The sequence below is a fragment of the Pezoporus flaviventris genome, unplaced genomic scaffold (genome assembly GCF_033815535.1).
Source record: "Pezoporus flaviventris isolate CSIRO_AGI_PZ_B2104156 unplaced genomic scaffold, CSIRO_AGI_Pfla_v1 ptg000025l, whole genome shotgun sequence".
NCBI lineage: Eukaryota > Metazoa > Chordata > Aves > Psittaciformes > Psittacidae > Pezoporus > Pezoporus flaviventris.
The window spans coordinates 18692777-18709524 of record NW_026892573.1 but is presented as its reverse complement, the minus strand read 5'-3'; the positions used below and the strand labels follow the sequence as shown (position 1 = coordinate 18709524).

General features: G+C 40.8%; 1 protein-coding gene and 1 long non-coding RNA gene across 6 annotated transcripts in view; both read left to right on the top strand.

Annotated features, from left to right (window-relative positions):
* The window catches only part of LOC133271552 (uncharacterized), a 104389-nt gene that overhangs the window by 25627 nt on the left and 62014 nt on the right, over nucleotides 1-16748 (top strand). The gene's annotated exons all lie outside the window — the stretch shown is intronic.
* Nucleotides 1-16748, top strand: part of ZC3H12C (zinc finger CCCH-type containing 12C) — a 47396-nt gene that overhangs the window by 11573 nt on the left and 19075 nt on the right. For 3 of the 5 annotated variants that reach the window (XM_061457726.1, XM_061457724.1, XM_061457723.1), the window contains exon 2: nucleotides 12461-13227. In XM_061457726.1, coding sequence (XP_061313710.1) covers nucleotides 12533-13227 — 695 coding nt within the window. In that variant the 5' untranslated portion in view covers nucleotides 12461-12532. Of the gene's footprint in view, nucleotides 1-6576; nucleotides 7082-11402; nucleotides 11479-12460; nucleotides 13228-16748 lie in introns of those variants that run through there. The other 2 variants (XM_061457722.1, XM_061457725.1) reach the window with 2 other exon arrangements.

Below are 16748 nucleotides of genomic sequence, written 5' to 3'. Positions count from 1 at the left end.
CTATCTCTCAGTACTGGTGGCAGCTGTTGTATTTTTCCCTTATATTTGTATTTTTAATTAATTCATTTTTTTTTCTGACAGGGAGCAGTAACTGAGGCCTCGGCCCTAAAACGAGACTTACAGAATGGTGTGGGTCTTACACATGGGAGTATCAGAGCACAGGCCTAGTTGCAAAATTGAGCCTTAACTGGTCAACCTGTGGAAATGGTCACATTGCTTATGCCCCTGGCAAAGGAAAATGTTTCCCTGACTTTCGATGCAGGGATCTTGGATATCTGTTCCCCCCAAAAAAACAAGAATCGTGATTTACTGGCCTTGGAAACAAGACTTTTGTCCTGCCATCTGTGTGCATATGCCCTGGTGTACTTGGTGCAGGTATGGTTATAGTGACTTGCATGTTTGTGCCAGGTTTTAACCACTCTGGAGTTGGAGCATCCACTTAAAGATGGGAAAATCCTTGAGTCTCTGTCCTTGTGACAGAGAAGACCAGTGGTGTCTTGGGCTGAGTTAGGAAGGGTGGTGCAGCAGGTCAGGAAGGTGATCCTTCTCCTCTGCTCAGCACTAGCGAGACACCCCTGGAATGCTGTGACCGGTGCTGGGCTCCCCAGTGTGACAGACCTGGACATGCTGGAGAGAGTCTAACAGAGGGCCACAAAGATGATTAAGGGACTGGAGCATCTCTCCTATGCAGGAAGGCTGGGAGAGATGGGAGTGCTCAGCCTGGAGAAGGCTAAGTGGAATCTTATCAATGTGTATAAATAGCTGAAGGGAGAGTGTAAAACAGGCAGAACCAGGCTCTTTTCAGTGATGCCTGGGGACAGGACCAGAAATGCGAACATCAGGAAAGACTTTTTAACTGTGAGGGTGACCAAGCACTGGCACGGGTTGCCCAGGGATGTTGCAGAGCCTCAGTGCTTAGAGGTACTCATACACTGTTCGGACAGGGTCCTGGGCAACTGGCTCTAAGTGGCCCTGCAGGGGAGTTGGACCAGATGACCTCTCTTCCAGCTTCTGTGATTATGCGGAGCTGTGGAAGAAGCATTACCTAGGGAGCCATGCCTACAATGGATATCCGAAATTACGGTGCTGAGGCAACTAATTTTTCATTATCCTCTTAGGTAAACATAGTACGTTTTTATTTTGTCTCCTGATCATAGAGTCATATAATAGTTAGGGTTGGAAAGGACCTTAAGATCATCTAGTTCCAATCCCACGGCCATGGGCAGGGACACCTCACACTAAACTGTGTCACCCGAGGCTCTGTCCAACCTATCCTTGAACATTGCCAGGGATGGAGCATTCACAACCTCCCTGGGCAACCCATTCCAGTGCCTCACCACCCTCACAGTAAAGAACTTCCTCCTTATATCCAATCTAAACTTCCCCTGTTGAAGTTTTAACCCATTACCCCCTGTCACTACAGTCCCTAATGAAGAGTCCCTCCCCAGCATCCTTATAAGCCCCCTTCAGATACTGGAAGGCTGCTATGAGGTCTCCATGCAGCCTGCTCTTTGCCTGGCTGAACAGCCCCAACTTTTGCAGCCTGTGTTCATACGGGAGGTGCTCCAGTCCCTTGATCATCCTCGTGGCCCTCCTCTGGACTTGTTCCAGCAGTTCCATGTCCTTTTTATGTTGAGGACACCAGAACTGCACACAATACTCCAAGTGAGGTCTCACAAGAGCAGAGTAGAGGGGCAGGATCACCTCCTTCGACCTGCTGGTCACGCTCCTTTTGATTCAGCCCAGGATACGGTTGGCTTTCTGGGCTGCGAGTGCACACTGCCGGCTCATGTTCATTTTCTCATTGACCAACACTCCCAAGTCCTTCTCTGCAGGGCTGCTCTGAATCTCTTCTCTGCCCAACCTGTAGCTGTGCCTGGGATTGCTTCAACCCAGGTGTAGGACCTTGCACTTGGCATGGTTAAATTTCATGAGGCTGGCACCAGCCCACCTCACAAGCGTGTCGAGGTCACTCTGGATGGTATTCTTTCCCTCCAGGGTATCAACTGAACCACACAGCTTGGTGTCATCAGCAAACTTGCTGAGGGTGCACTCAATCCCACTGTCCATGTCAGCAACAAAGATGTTGAACAAGACTGGTCCCAACACCGATCCCTGAGGGACACCACTCGTTACTGGTCTCCAGCCGGACATTGAGCCATTGACCACAACTCTTTGTGTGCAGCCATCCAGCCAGTTCTTTATCCACCGAGTGGTCCATCCATCAAATTGATGTCTCTCCAATTTAGAGGCAAGGATGTCGTGTGGGACAGTGTCGAACACTTTGCACAAGTCCAGGTAGATGACGTCAACTGCTCTACCCCTGTCCATCAGTTCTGTAGCCCCATCATAGAAGGCCACTAAGTTGGTCAGGCAGGATTTCCCCTTAGTGAAGCCATGCTGGCTGTCACCAAGCACCTTGTTGTTTTTCATGTGCCTTAGCATGCCCTTCAGGAGAATCTGCTCCAAGATTTTACCAGGCACAGAGGTGAGACTGACCGGTCAAAACTATTTACTTTCAAAATGAAAGTCTTTGCTTCAGAAAATTGCATTTCAGGAGCTGCTTCTGTGTGTGGTATTGACGAGTAATGCCAGTGGCTTTGCTATTACAGAATGCTGCTTTGTACTTTCTCCTTGGTTGTCTGGTATGGCTCAAGCTTGTTGGGCTCCTAATGTAAGCAGTTAGGTGCAGCTGCAGGCAGGCACTTTGTCATTTCATGATGAACAGCTCATGGTCGTGGCCTTTGTCTACCCACAGACAAGGAAGAACTGGATCCATTTATACCCATGGTTAGCAAAAAAGTAATCACTGCTTGCAATAAAACTTGGGGTTTTCCTCTTCAGCACTTATTAGAGGATGACATGATAAATGCTGCAACTGTTTGCTCAAGTCTTGCATGCAGTCAGTAGTGATCATCTAACAGGATTATACTAAAAACTGTAGACATTCTAACCTTTTAAGATGGTGGTCTGCTGGAAGATGCAGCTCTGCTTTTTTAAATTATAAGGATGATCACAGACAACCGAGTCTTTGAAGGAGTGACAGAACTCTTCACTGCTTTGTTTCAATGCATTTGAAAGTGCGTATTTTTCTACAGAGAAATTACACTGCTTTTGAAAATACAGTTGATCCTTTTAAAATATGGGTTTTTTTTAAGGCTAGTTATTCTTCTAGGCAATGTGTTACTGATCTTTACCACAGTGCCATTTTTTAATGAATTCTAGGCAATTTTTACTGGTCGTTTAATTCACTGCTCTCTACAGCTGTAGAGTGGTGGTGGGGTTTTGTTTTTATGGCTGTCTAGATACAGTCTAGAGCACCAGTTATTCCTCAAAACTAAGTAAACTTGCTTCAAAGTGTTCTTCTTAAAATAGTTTGCATCTCTTAAAATACTAATTGAAAAAGAAGGATTTCTGTTGTATTGCCACTTCCTAATATTAAAGAAAACCATCTCCCTTGCAGCTCCCAAGTCCAACAGTGAATGTAGGATATTTTGCAGTGCCACATCAGTGAGATTTGTCTGGAGCATACAACGTTCATTTCTATTTCATAAAAGCAGTGGTATGTGATTGATTTAGCTTGTGAAGTGTGTTCTTGCAAATACATTATTTTTTACTGGAGGCTTAACATAAAGTTCTGCAATAAAAGATAATGAAATACTTCAGTGGCACAAGTTGTCTTTATCTGCAATAATACCACTTGAGTTACAGAATGACCATTTTGTATGCTTGCATAAAATGATTTCTTTTTAAATAAGGCTTTGTTTGAAACAAGAAGAGTTAGCTGGAGCTAGCAGCTCTTTTTTAGGGTGGGGTTTTAACCCTTGTAGTAGTGCTTCCCTAATATCTTCAGCCTACACTGCCCGAATTTCCCAGCTGTCCCTCCTTTCGGCTTTCTGATCCTTCATATGTGCTTTTTATATCAAACTGGGCAATGGGGAGAGGGATGCTGTTCTTCCCACCCCTTGCCCAGCTGAGAGGTTCACCCATGTCCATGTCTCTCTGCAGCATTCCATCACCTTGCTGTGTGCCGTTTGGAAATCTCCTTCCCACATGGAATCCCTGAGCTCCAGCCATTTCAGGTTTTTGTGCTGGTCTGTCATTTAATCATGTGGCATTAGGGACCCAATGAGCACTGAACACAGAGTCCAGTCTCTGAGAGACTCAGAACGAGGTTTTTATAGCTTATCTTGCAAGAGCAGAAATTTGAAGAGCTGTTACTTTTGCTGTATTTTGGTGTCTGGTTATAACTTACTGATTCACTGTATTTGAGATATGGTAATAGGAGGTTGCTGAACTAGCCAGGTTATTGGATTTGGAGGTTTCTGCAAAAGAAGTAGAATTTGGTTTGTTCATTTGTACTGTGTCCATTCTAGTGACAAGTCATAGGCTCTCACAGGTGTGATGGAGAGCCAGTGTTTCTTACTGAGATTTCTTTGTTGAGCTCATCATTCCCAGAAGAAAGCCTCATGCACTGGTTAAACCTTAGTACAAATGCTTTTCTGACATCACAAGCTTGATTTAATAGGACAGTCTGACACCTTGGGCAGTCCAGCTTCTTTTAGGGAAGAGCTGAGAAGATACTTGCAGAACAAGCATCTGGTTTAAGTAACTGACATTTTGCGCAAGGTAGAATTATAAAATGTCTTCTTAATTCATGCAACTACAGCTTAAGTCTTCAGACTGTATCTGTTCTGACGTTGCTCATGGTGCTACGGTGTGACATTACAATAATCAGCAACTAAAGTTTACACCTGGTTCCCTGAAGACATGCTCTTGGAGTATGGAGACTTGTTTGGAGGGGTGAGCTATTCTTATTGTTACTGTAGAAGACATTGAAGGGGAAGGTCTTCTCAAGTAAACTTCTTACAACCTTATTTTTAAGGCAAATTTTTAAGCCAGATGCACTTGCCCTAGTTATTCTTGTAGGGCCCTAAGTACATCACTTTTGTGCTACGGTGTTCTCAATTTGTGACAGATGCGCATAAAGCATATTACATGTGTCCTCTGCAAAACAAATATTTCTTGTATTGCTAAAGAAGTACCTGGCTCTAATCAGGGGGATACTGAGCTAATGACAAGCCAAGTGATCCTGACTGTATTTGAGGGCAGTTCTTGGATGTAGGTGAACTGGACTGGCTTCCTATTTTGCCTGCAGAAGTTTTAATATGCTTAACATTATCCAATACTAGCAACTGAGGTAGTCTAAATACCACAGCAGGGACTGATTAGCTTTTTCAGATCACTGCTTTTATTTTCTGTTTGCAAAGAGGCTTAATCCAGTGCTGGAGATCAGGCATCCCACTGTGCTCATGGGTAGCTTTCTCTCACTCTTTGTGTTCACAGTGGCAGAAATTAGTGAGGAGACTCCTCCTGCCTCCAACTTCAAAGCTCCAAAATAGTGGTGTTAGTAGTTGTTCTTAGGAGTGTTTAATGGACAGTGCTGAGAAACTACAATTGGGGTTTCTGCTTTGCAGCTTAATACCTGGGTACATGATAAATGCATCAGTATACCAGCATGATGGTATGTGATTTTATTTACTATGTTGAATCACTTTAATATCCACATAAAGCTTGGGAAATTATTCAAAACAGTTCCAACAAACCTGTTCATATTCTTTTCTTCTTTGAAATCACTGTCTACATTTCCCAGCAGATTGCCTGTCCTGCCAAGCAGAGGAGGACAACTGCCTCTGTGGTTCTCAGTATTGCTTCTGGTCATGTAGTGATGCTGAAGTTCAGTAAATACACTTTAGTAGTCATTCAGATGAACATTTGCAAATATAGCATCCCCTCCTCCTCTGTACTGAGCTGTCTTCACTGAGGCTACCAGCAGTAGCAACTTCTATTTGAAAGTCCACATTGTTCCACTTTTTTTAGTCGTTGCTGCTGTTATGTCAGTAAATGTGTGTATTGCAGGGCTTGGTAGTATTAGAAATAGTGGGCAGGAAGGGGAGGTGTGGACTGAAGTTTGTGTTTCCTTGTGGTTTACTTAAAAATGAAAACAATGAAAAAAGCTATCCGTGGCCTAGCTCCTGACTTTTGTTCAAATATTTCATCATTGCAAAGACAGGAAGATCTTGGCATCTAGAACAGATCTGTGAAATAAAAGGGGAAGAAGTTCTGTTGCAAATAAGTATGACTGACTCCAGAACAAAAGGGTGGTTCGTAGGTCCTTTCTGTCAAATGCCCTAATGTTTCAATGCCGCTACTTAAAAATATCCATTATTCCTCGTATTAATATTATGTGCGTTCACTTTAATCAGTTTCACCTTCCATTGAAATTGCCCAGAAGTACTCTGTTAGGGTTGTGTGTAAACGCAAGTTTATTACATTTATTGACTGATGTACAAAAGTGTCAGTAGATTCAGAAAGCAGTTTCTGAATACATTTCAGTGTTTAGTGTGGGCTTCTTTCATACCTCCTCACATTTTATACCAGTAAGATTAATTTTGCTAACAAGAAAAGAGAACTACAATAGCTGCCGATAGATTTCTTTCTTTTTCATATTTTTCCTTACAAAGAACTTTTTGTTTCCATCAGAGAAGGGATTATATTCCTTAAGACTGATATATTTTAATATGAACTCACAAGTTTTACTACTCAAAAATAATTCCTTTCTTTGTTTCATGAATTAGAAACAATGAGGAGAAGCTGAAGTCTGCCCAAGCCAGGTGTTTCTTGTTGGCAGCCTGCTCCCTAATGACTCTGGCTCTCATACAGCAGCTGCCTGCTAGTCTCTTTTGTATGGCCTATTGTTGCTGCACACCCCTCGTTAATACACATGCTGCCCGGGGCAGACCCTGAGAATGACATCAAGTTGCTTATCTTAGAAACCTCCGAACCTGATGCAGGGTGGGGAGGTTGCCTTGCATCTGCCCGGCCAACTAATTGTGAGCTCTGCGGATTGTGATTGGCTCCGCATCCGCTCAGTAATAGGTTAAGCAAAGACATCGTGGGTCCATCTGTTCGTCCATTCATTGTTCTGCTCACTTGCCTGAAGTCTGCAGCTGAAATCGTGTTAAGGAGTTGCTTCTGGAACAGCTACAAGAAACCAATGTCTGTGTGTTTTCCAGCGAACGTAAGTATATGGGCTTCTCTCTGCAGAAATGGGACATTTCACCTTTCTGGTGTTTCAGCATATCAGTTTGCATTTGGACAGCATAGCTAGTGTGTTGTGTCGACTGAGATTTGCACACTTTGGGTGTCTCTTGGAAAAAGAGGGAAAGAAAACCAGTTTTGCCTGAAGACTTAAGTATATTAAAGAGCAATGATCTCACCTGGTGCGTTCTATTAAGGAACTTTCAAAAGCATCAGCAATGGTGTATTTCCCAGAATTTGGATATGGTAGGCAATAGCCATCAACAGAACAAATTCTCCTAAAGTCCCCTCAGGAGAAAGGGAGGTTTCAACTTTAAGTTATAAGTATTTACTCTTTTTTGCAAACGAGCTATTACATACATTGATTTGCGACTGGTAGAAAAAGCTTTAAAAAAAAGAAAATCAAATGTCTTTTACGTGGTACCATAGAATGTGTGCAATCTCCAGTGTTTGTGAAAATAGGAAGAGCTCCATTGCAGGCTATCTGAAGATACTGTACTGCAAAATAGAGCATGAGGATGCTGTTGGATGGGAACATGTTCCAGTCAGATATTTTGTGCTTTGAAAGCTATTCTTAAGTGTGTCAGATCTAGGCTGGCTATTTTTCTAAACTCTCTAATCTGCTTTATATTTTGAATTCAGATGTTAGGCTGAAGAACAAACACTGTATACTCCAGGAGCCTGTGTTCCAAGAATCCTGTAAAGGAAAAAAAAAAACAACCAAACCCCAAAACAAAGACCTTCATATATGAATTGGGAGGGAAAGAGAGCATATAAAAGGGTTAAAAAGAGGTTTGCATTTCTACCACATGCCCTATTGTGTGAACATATGCATGAGTCTATTGAAAGTTTTCAGAAGATGGGCAGGCCACCAGTTGCTGGTCTCCTGCAGTTCCAGTAGACATCTGTTGCCCCAGAGCATTAACCAATCTGTTCAATGGGACATCCTTCCTTTGTTGGATAGAATGATGCAGACAACAGCACTCGCTGAAATTCAATGGTAATTAAATACATAGAAACTACAGCAGTAGGCATTTATTACATATTCATTATTTTATTTGCATTGTTAGAGTATCTCTATCATTTGGATAACAGATACAATCAGGTTTTTTAATTTTCTGATCAGCTCTGCACTTCTATTTGTGACAAGTAACACCAGTGTTTCAACAAACTGTGATTTCAATATTTTACATTATGTGTTTAGAAGACTCAGAAAAAGTCTGCCTGTGTGAAATTGGGCTGAACTATTTCACTGTAGAATGTATCTTTGGAAACTTGACAGTCTTTTGAGAATACACAAGCTCTGTTACACTGTGCCATATGACACTGTTTCACTCTTCGTTATTTTCCTCTGTGAACTAAATTTGCATTAAATTGCTTTTCTTATGCTCAGTTGTAAGTGGAAAATATTCTGAATATTAAAAGATTAGATGATGTACTTGCCCACATCCCTTTGAGAAATATTTCTGGTTTGTGCAAAGGTGAATTAATGGGCTGATTAATGGTTAGTGGAAAATAATGGTGACTTCTAAGAAATGGGAAAAGATTACATTTCCACAATGGAGTAGTACAGTGCTCACCAAGAGTATTACATTTATACTTTATAAATGTCTTTGACTCAGTAATACAGTATTTTAGGCCTTTAACAGTGAACCTAGTGTGAGATACTGTAGTTTTAAACAGGATATAGTTTAAAACATAGTCATACATATGTCTGAATTGGGAGTTAACAGTTTTGTTGATTTTTTCGTAAAAACATGTTCTATTACTTGGCTGTGCTGAGCATAACCAAAAGTTGGAGACTTTCTCAACAATGATTTTCTGGTTGAAGTCTGCCCGAGCAGATTTTTTAATGTTTGTTTGGCTCTCACTTGAGTTGGAATTCATAGCAGATATTTTTCTAAGCTATATTGCATGGTATATTTTAAAACCATATGTGTGTAATGAGAGTCTTTGTAAATAATGAGTGCAAGGAGTTCTTATCTGATGTTGCTCCTTGGATAAATATGACCTTTTCTGGTTTTCATGTTCTTCATTGTCCTATATATAGGTACCCTAGTGGTTATTTGGGATACAAATTAATTCAAATAGACTGGCTGGCATGTTGCTCTTCCCTAACCAAATCAAGATAAAATAATCAATTCCAACAGTGTTCAACAGTGACATTTGATTTTCATGGTTCTAATCAATGAATCTCATAAAGGACATCGTGCTGGGAGCTCCAAAGTCTAGCATTTTTAAGAGATCCATATGGTGTACAAAGTTCACAGACATTCTAAAAATTTGGCTGAAAATAAATGCAGTTTGAATGCAGGGTTTAGGCCAGATGCCAGGAATAGGGTACTGCTCATGCAAAACTATTTCAGAAATCTTTAGCTTTGGATTTACAAGTGTAAACATCATTTCAACTACGCTTTTAAAGCAATAGCATGGTGACTGTATACTGTGGCAGATTTTAAAGCTGATGCCCTTATTACCCTATTCTTTACATAGTTTCAGAAAAAAAGTAGAGTTCTGTACAAAAGAAGCAATTATATATTAGAGCAAGATAGAGATTGACAGGAGACTTAATAGATAGCTGTGAGGCTGATTACTTATACATTCCCAACAATGAACAAAGCTCAGTTTACAGTCACTTTTACTATGCAGTTGATATGCCGATCATCTAAACTATGTTTCACGTAATGCCTGATCTTCAGACAAATTAATATGCTAGCAACTTCTTTGAATCCCTGGGTGGATTCAGAGGTGGAGGGTGTTGCAGTTGTAGTTGCTGAACAGCACTTAAACATCAAGGAAGAAGTGACTGAAGAATGACTTATGTATTATTTTAACTAACACTAAAAAAAAATCCTCTTTCTGTCAATGCACTTCAAGCTTTGTTTATTCTATGCTGTTAATATGCAACCTCCTCTTCCCCCCTTCCAAAAAAAACCCTCCCTCTACTTTCACTTCAATACTAAAATGACATTTCACAGTACACGGATTTAGGCAGTGACCCATTATCTCCTTGTATTCTGTGGCAGTGGTACATGAGCCAGCTCAACTTTTCAGTCCAGCTTAAAAGTGTTGCCCATTAACTAGACTTCCTCGAGTCAGAGCAGATTGTGGGGTTGGTGGAACAATGATGTCGGGGCTTCCAGATCGGTTTGGCAGCTGCATTGTTCTCTGAGGGGAAGCCAGACGCACTTAAGTCCCGCTCTCTTTCATGGGCTTTTGTTCATACCAAATTATTCTTTTGCTGTGCTAGTATTCATGATGGTATGTTAAAGGAGCGCATCCTAGCAACTACAGGCTGGTTGCTAAGCAGCCTTGCTTCCAATAGGGATTTCTTGTTTGAGATTTTTTTTTTTTTTTTTGTTGGTGACAGTGCTGTGAAGGCCACAGTGTTGGTTATTTAGCTGTATCCTTTTATTGGGATATTGTTGTGATTTGCTGTTAGCACTGTGCTATCAAGTGCATTATGTTAGTTAATAAATCACTGTGTGAAAAGGTTCATTTCCTAAATTCTTGTTGTTTATAATCTGTGGTGTTACTTGAAATCTTCAAGCTTTGAGTTAAGAGAAAGTGGTATTCATTGATATACATATGAACTACAGCTCTGCTGCCTTCTAACAAGGTCAGATCTAAATAAAACTTTAGAGTATTTTCTTTCTGTTGAGTTTTGCCTGGATTAAGGTGTTGGAGATGAAAACACTGATGATAGATTTACTTAGCTGAACTAGAAAAGCTTAGGTAAAGTAAGTTTTTGTGCCCCATAGCTAAAATGCTCCACCACAGCAGTGGTACCTCAGCAGTCAGTGCCAATGAAGTCTGCTTTTACTGAACCACAGACTGATTTCTTTTCTTGATTCTCTCTGGTCTTGCCCCTGGATTTATTTCTTGTGTGGGCACTCTCAGATCCTTATTCCAAGAAGAGGAAACTACACTGTATTTTAAAAATACTGGGTCATTCTTATATGCTAACATAAAGGGGATGGGAGTGTTGATGAACTTGCTGACAGATGTTGGCTGTTCCTAAGACATACCTGTTATTTGTTAGTATAGATCAAGAGATTCTGCTTGACATAGTATTTTTTCTTGGTATATCGTCCTTGATGAAGTTTGTGTCTGCAAGTTCAAGTGAAGTCCTTTGACTCTGTATCTTACTTTAATATTCTGCCTTGCAAGATGGAAGTGTAAAAGAACTCTTTGTTCCATAGTTTTCCCTTAATATAAATTCTTCATTTTCATGGTAACCTTGCAGTACATTTGTTCCATATGGTCCATTTTTATCTATGAGAAATCATTTATCTTTTACTTTCTTTGTTGAAGCAGTTAGCAAAGATTCCTGTTTAAAAGAACAAAAGGGAAAGAGGTAGCAATCTGCCTTTAAATGTAAGTTGTGGAAGTAATCCTTGTGATGAAATGGGTACTTAACTTCTGTATATAACTACCGTTATGCAAAATTCCTCCAGAAGAACTGATGTGGCAAGTGTATGAAGTTCAGAAAATGGCAACTTTTCTTCTTCTGTTCTTCCTACATGACTTCTATCTATATATAGTTTTGATTCAGCAAAAGGCTTGTACAAGTCTAGTCTGAGAGTTTAAATCAGCTTTTAATTTTGTTGCCTTGTTGGTTTGACAAATGGTCTGTTAAAATCAGTGCAAAGACTTTCATTTGCTTTATTTGCCGTTAGATCAATCCATGTCTCTTAAGTGCTGTGTGTGTTACTAATGCGGTGCCCTGTTGAGTGCAATTAGTCTTTCTTGACCTAATTATCACTTTATAAGGGAATTCAGAGATAGTTTTGAGTGTATTCAGTTGAACTGCTAGTGTCTTTTAGGGCTAGTAAGTTTTAATTTAATCATATTTTCTGTTACTAATTCATTTTATGTGTTATAATGTCTTATGTTTGCCTCATAAGCCTGCTGATCTAGTACTATGCCTATTCTCTGTTCAACAGAGTTGGTGTTTAGTTAAAAATGCTTTTACAGTACCTGTATTTTATAGTTGATTTTTTATAATTTTTTTTTTAATTCTTACAATACTGTCTTCAGCTAGAAGAAATATCTCAGTTCCTCTAAGTTGTGACATGCTTCTGTCTGCGTTACAGGAGGTAAACTTGCAGTCTTTGGTTTTCTATTCTTTCATAAATCCGTTTCTAAAAATGTTTAAGTAAAAGCATTTGATACACACAGAAAAAAAATGATCAGTTGTTTATCCCCTTAGCTATGGATGTTCCTTAGGAAAAGTTTTTCGTAAAAAAAGCCACATTTCTCAGCTGGAAGGGAATAAATGCAGTTCTGAGGAATCAGCAACAAAACACAAAACAAGCAATATGAGTAACCAGTTGCAATGTTTCTGTTCTCTCTTCAGGAATACGGAACACTTTATATTCAGGAATACAAGAAAAACAACAAAGTGGAGTCAAGTACATGCAGCAGCTTCATGGGCTTGAAGGATCATCTGGGGCATGACTTAGGCCACCTTTATGTGGGGAACACTGGCACACAAATAAATGCAATTGTACCTTGGTCAATGGTGGAGAAGCCGACTATGGATAAGGTTAATTCTAGGAAAGAAGATGTGGACAAGGAGGCATCTGAAGAGACTTTTGGAAGTTCCAGCTGTGACTCTGAAGAAGGCACAAATTCTGATAATGATTCAGAGAGACTGAATAACTCTGCATCAGAATCACATTTATTGCCTAAGACTCACCGACTGGTGTGCCGATCTCCTTGCCTAGAGCCTCATATACTAAAAAGAAATGAAATCTTGCAAGACTTTAGGATAGAAGAGGCCCAGATAGTACCTAAGGAAGTAAAAAAAAACCCTGATGTGGTCAAAGAATATCAAACCAAACTGGAGTTTGCACTTAAGTTGGGTTACTCTGAAGAACAGGTTCAACTTGTACTAAATAAACTTGGTACTGATGCTTTAATAAATGATATTTTGGGAGAACTTGTCAAACTTGGGAATAAAACTGAGACTGATCAGACTGTAACTAATGCTAACACTAGTGTAATGCGTGAAGCGTCTTCCATAGAGTCTCAGAGGTCAGAGTCTCCATTGCAGGAGGATGTGACAGAAGATGGTGACAACCTGAGGCCCATAGTTATTGATGGCAGCAATGTTGCAATGAGGTATGTGACCATTAAGCTTTTGCTTTTATATTTAAATGGAAGCAGAATGATTTTGTCCCATTCAAGCGCTGAATGGTATAATTACCTCTCTCGCAAGTGTCTTCGTTGACAACACAGTATGCCAATCTTGTAATCAGGCTAGAGGTCTGTAAGAGTCCAGTAATCTATACTTGCAGTTAGAACAGCCATAGGTTAATGCCATTGTCCATTTGTAGGCAACTGTCAAATCTTTCCTTCCTGCTGCTGGTCTAATACTTAATTTTTTATAAGAACCAGTGCTATGGTCAATTGCTGTATCCAGTTACATACAAGAGGTTAAAGCAAATCTAAGATTCCTTAAAAGAGTGATTTAGAATTAAGTGGCTTAAGGAATACTTCTCCTTGGTAGGCTTACAGTAACTGATCTGTCTGTAAAATTGGTCTTGGTTATCAGATTTGGAGTTAGGTTTTATTGCCATTAATTCCTGAAATTGCTATATTCTAGACTTTCATTTACATGCCCACAGATAACACATTTACCTCCAGCATTCAGCCATCCTGACCCCAGTTATGTAGGTGCATAGCAAGAAACTTGTCTCTGGGGAGGCGGGATATTCATGCTTCATAGGTGATTAGAGATAGAAGGAAATGGCAGAGAGACATACTGAGATAGTTTTTTTAATGGCTATAGAAATGATTAAATGACAAATTGATTAGTAACTAATTGGGTAACTCATAAGGAATATCTGATTACTAGCACCATGATTTAGAAGGTAAATTTTAGTCTTAATGTGGTTTTCATTAGCTTAGTTAATATAAGTTCATTTCTGGGCTAAAGGCCCAGAGTTTCGTAGTTCGTAATCAAGTCAATTACCTTTAAATGAGGCTTTTTCAAATTAAATTTAAATGCAGCTTTCATTTATGCCCATATTATTGGTTTTGTTTATTTAAGTACATGTGTTAGCCAATGAAGAAAGGATATTACTTCTTTGTAAATCGGTGTTCCTGAGAATTCTTTCTACCTGATGTGTCATTCCTAATCTTGTTCAATTTGAGCTGGCAAGGAAGTATGTCCAGTTGAACAAACACTATTTTGGTACTAAACCAAGAAATTATCCAGAGACTGTAAAATGAGTGTATATTGTATTTGACATATAAATCCAAAACAGTTGTGTAAATGTTAGCTAGTTAGCAGAGCTCAGACTTTGTGAGTAGACTTAGGTTCGACTTCTTCCACAGACTGCACTGAACACATTCCAGAAGTAGCTCCAGATCAGTCACCTTTCCTTAATGTTCATTCAGTATTAGCATAAATATTCAGGACCCCTATGCTCAGTTTGCTTTCTTGAGCACCTACGTAAAATGAGCAAAATATGAATGCAAGCTATGCATGCTACAGGACCTTTAAACAGATCAGATCTATTAATACAGCAGTCTTTTTGTGTCCAAGAATTAAATTAACATGTCTTCTACCAAATATAATCACAGAATCATTAAGTTTGGAAGGGACCTCTGGAGATCTTCTAGTCCAGTCCCCTGCACAGACCAGTGTCAGTTCAAGGCCATGTCAAATTGGATTTCAAACATCTCCAAGGATGGAGGCTTGACCTATTCTGTAGGCCAATGTTTGAATGCCCTCGCTGTAAGGAAGGTATTTTTTTATGTTTAAACACTATTTCTTGTGTTCCAGTTTGTGCCCATTGTGTTTTGTACTGTCACTGGACACCAGTGAGAAAGTTCCTGTTCTCTTTATTCACTCCATCAGGTGTTCATACAAATGGATAAGATTTTCCTGAGCCTTCCCCTGTCCCTGCTCTCAGCCTCTCCCTGAATGGCAGGTGCTCCAGACCCTTGATTAACTTCATTGTCCTTCACTTGACTCTCTCCAGTATTGTCCATGCCTGTTTTATACTAGGGAGCCCAGAACTCAACCTGGCACTCCAGATGTCTCACCAAGGCTGAGCAAGAGGATGGATCACCTCCCTTGATCTGTTGGCAACACTTCCCTAATCCCTGGAGGCTGTTGGTCTTCTGTGCTGAAAATGCACATTGCTGGCTCATAGTCAGTCCAGTGTTCAGCAGAACCCCAAGGTCCTTCTCTGTAGAGGTGCTTTCTAGTTGGTTTGCCCTCAACCTGTACTGATGTGTGGTGTTAGTCGTTCCTAGGTGCAAGGTTGGTATTTCCTTCTGTTGAACTTCCTGAGGTACCTGCTGGGCTGTTTCTCCACCCTGCCAGGGTTCCTCTGAATGGCAGAGCACCCATCTGGTGTACTGCCCTTCCTGGTTACTCATCCTCTGCAATCTTGCTGAGGGTGCAGTCTGTCCCTTTATCTAGCGTTAACGAAGATGTTAAGCAATGCTTGTCCCAGTATTAATCCCTGGGTACACCAGTGCTGGCTTCTACTTGGGCTTTAGGCTCTGATCATAACCCTCTGAGTCCAGCAGGTCAGCCAGATCTCAGTCTGCCTCTCTGTCCCCTTATCTTGCCCTTACTTTGTTAGTTTGGCAGTGAGGATGTTACAAGAGACGGTGTCAAAAGCTTTGTTAAAGCCACAGTAAAAACAGCATCCACTGCTCTCCTAATCCACAGAGCCAGCCATTTCACCATAGAAGGCCATGAGGTTGGTCAGGTGTATTTTTCCTTCATAAATTCATGCTGACTGTTCAAAATCACCTTCACCCAATCTACATAATTTATTAGGAAAGGGCTTCCAGGAGCATTAGCAGGAATCAAAGTGAGTTTGACCAGCCTGTAGTTCCCTGAGTTAATTCTTCCTGCCTTCCTTCAAGATAGAAGGGATATTTACTCTTCTCTAGTCCTTAGAAACACCCCCATTCACCACAACCTGTCTAAGATTAACAAGAGCGGCCGTGTGATGTCACTAGCGGACTCCCTCAACACTCTTGAGTGCACCCCATTAGGGCCCAGCAGCTTGGGAATATCACAGTTCAGTGCTCCGTTGCTGAGGAAGATTCTTGTCCTGTCACCTTGGCCCAGCTTCCTGCACATCAGGGTGGACTAATCTTGGGGTTGGTGGAGGTGATCCTTGAAAATCAACCAGCCCTCCTTTGCCCCTTTTGTCTCCAGGGTCATATCGCATGAGAATCTCCTGAACAAAGTCTGCTCTCCTGAAGTCTGGGGTTGCGATCCCACTTTTTGCCCTGCTCTTTCTTCACAGGATCCTGAATTCCATCAGTCATGGTCACTGCAGCCAAGGCTGCTCCTGACCTTCACACCTCTGACCAGCTCTTCCTTGTTTGTAAGTATGAGGCCTAGAAGGTTCCCTTGTTGGGTCCTCAGTCACCCATCTTAAGTTATCATCAGTACATGCCATAAACTTCCTGAATTGCTCATACCTTGCTGTCTTGGCCAGCCTATTGGCAAAGATACTTTAGCTCTGCATTTGGTCAGCTGATTGATGAAGAGGTTTTTGTTGTGCTTGGTGAAGTGGATCCCACCTTTTCTTAGAAATCAGTCCTTGATAACAAAAGCCAGTCCCATGTTTGTGAAATACAAGTCCCTGTTGCTGACACCAGCTGTG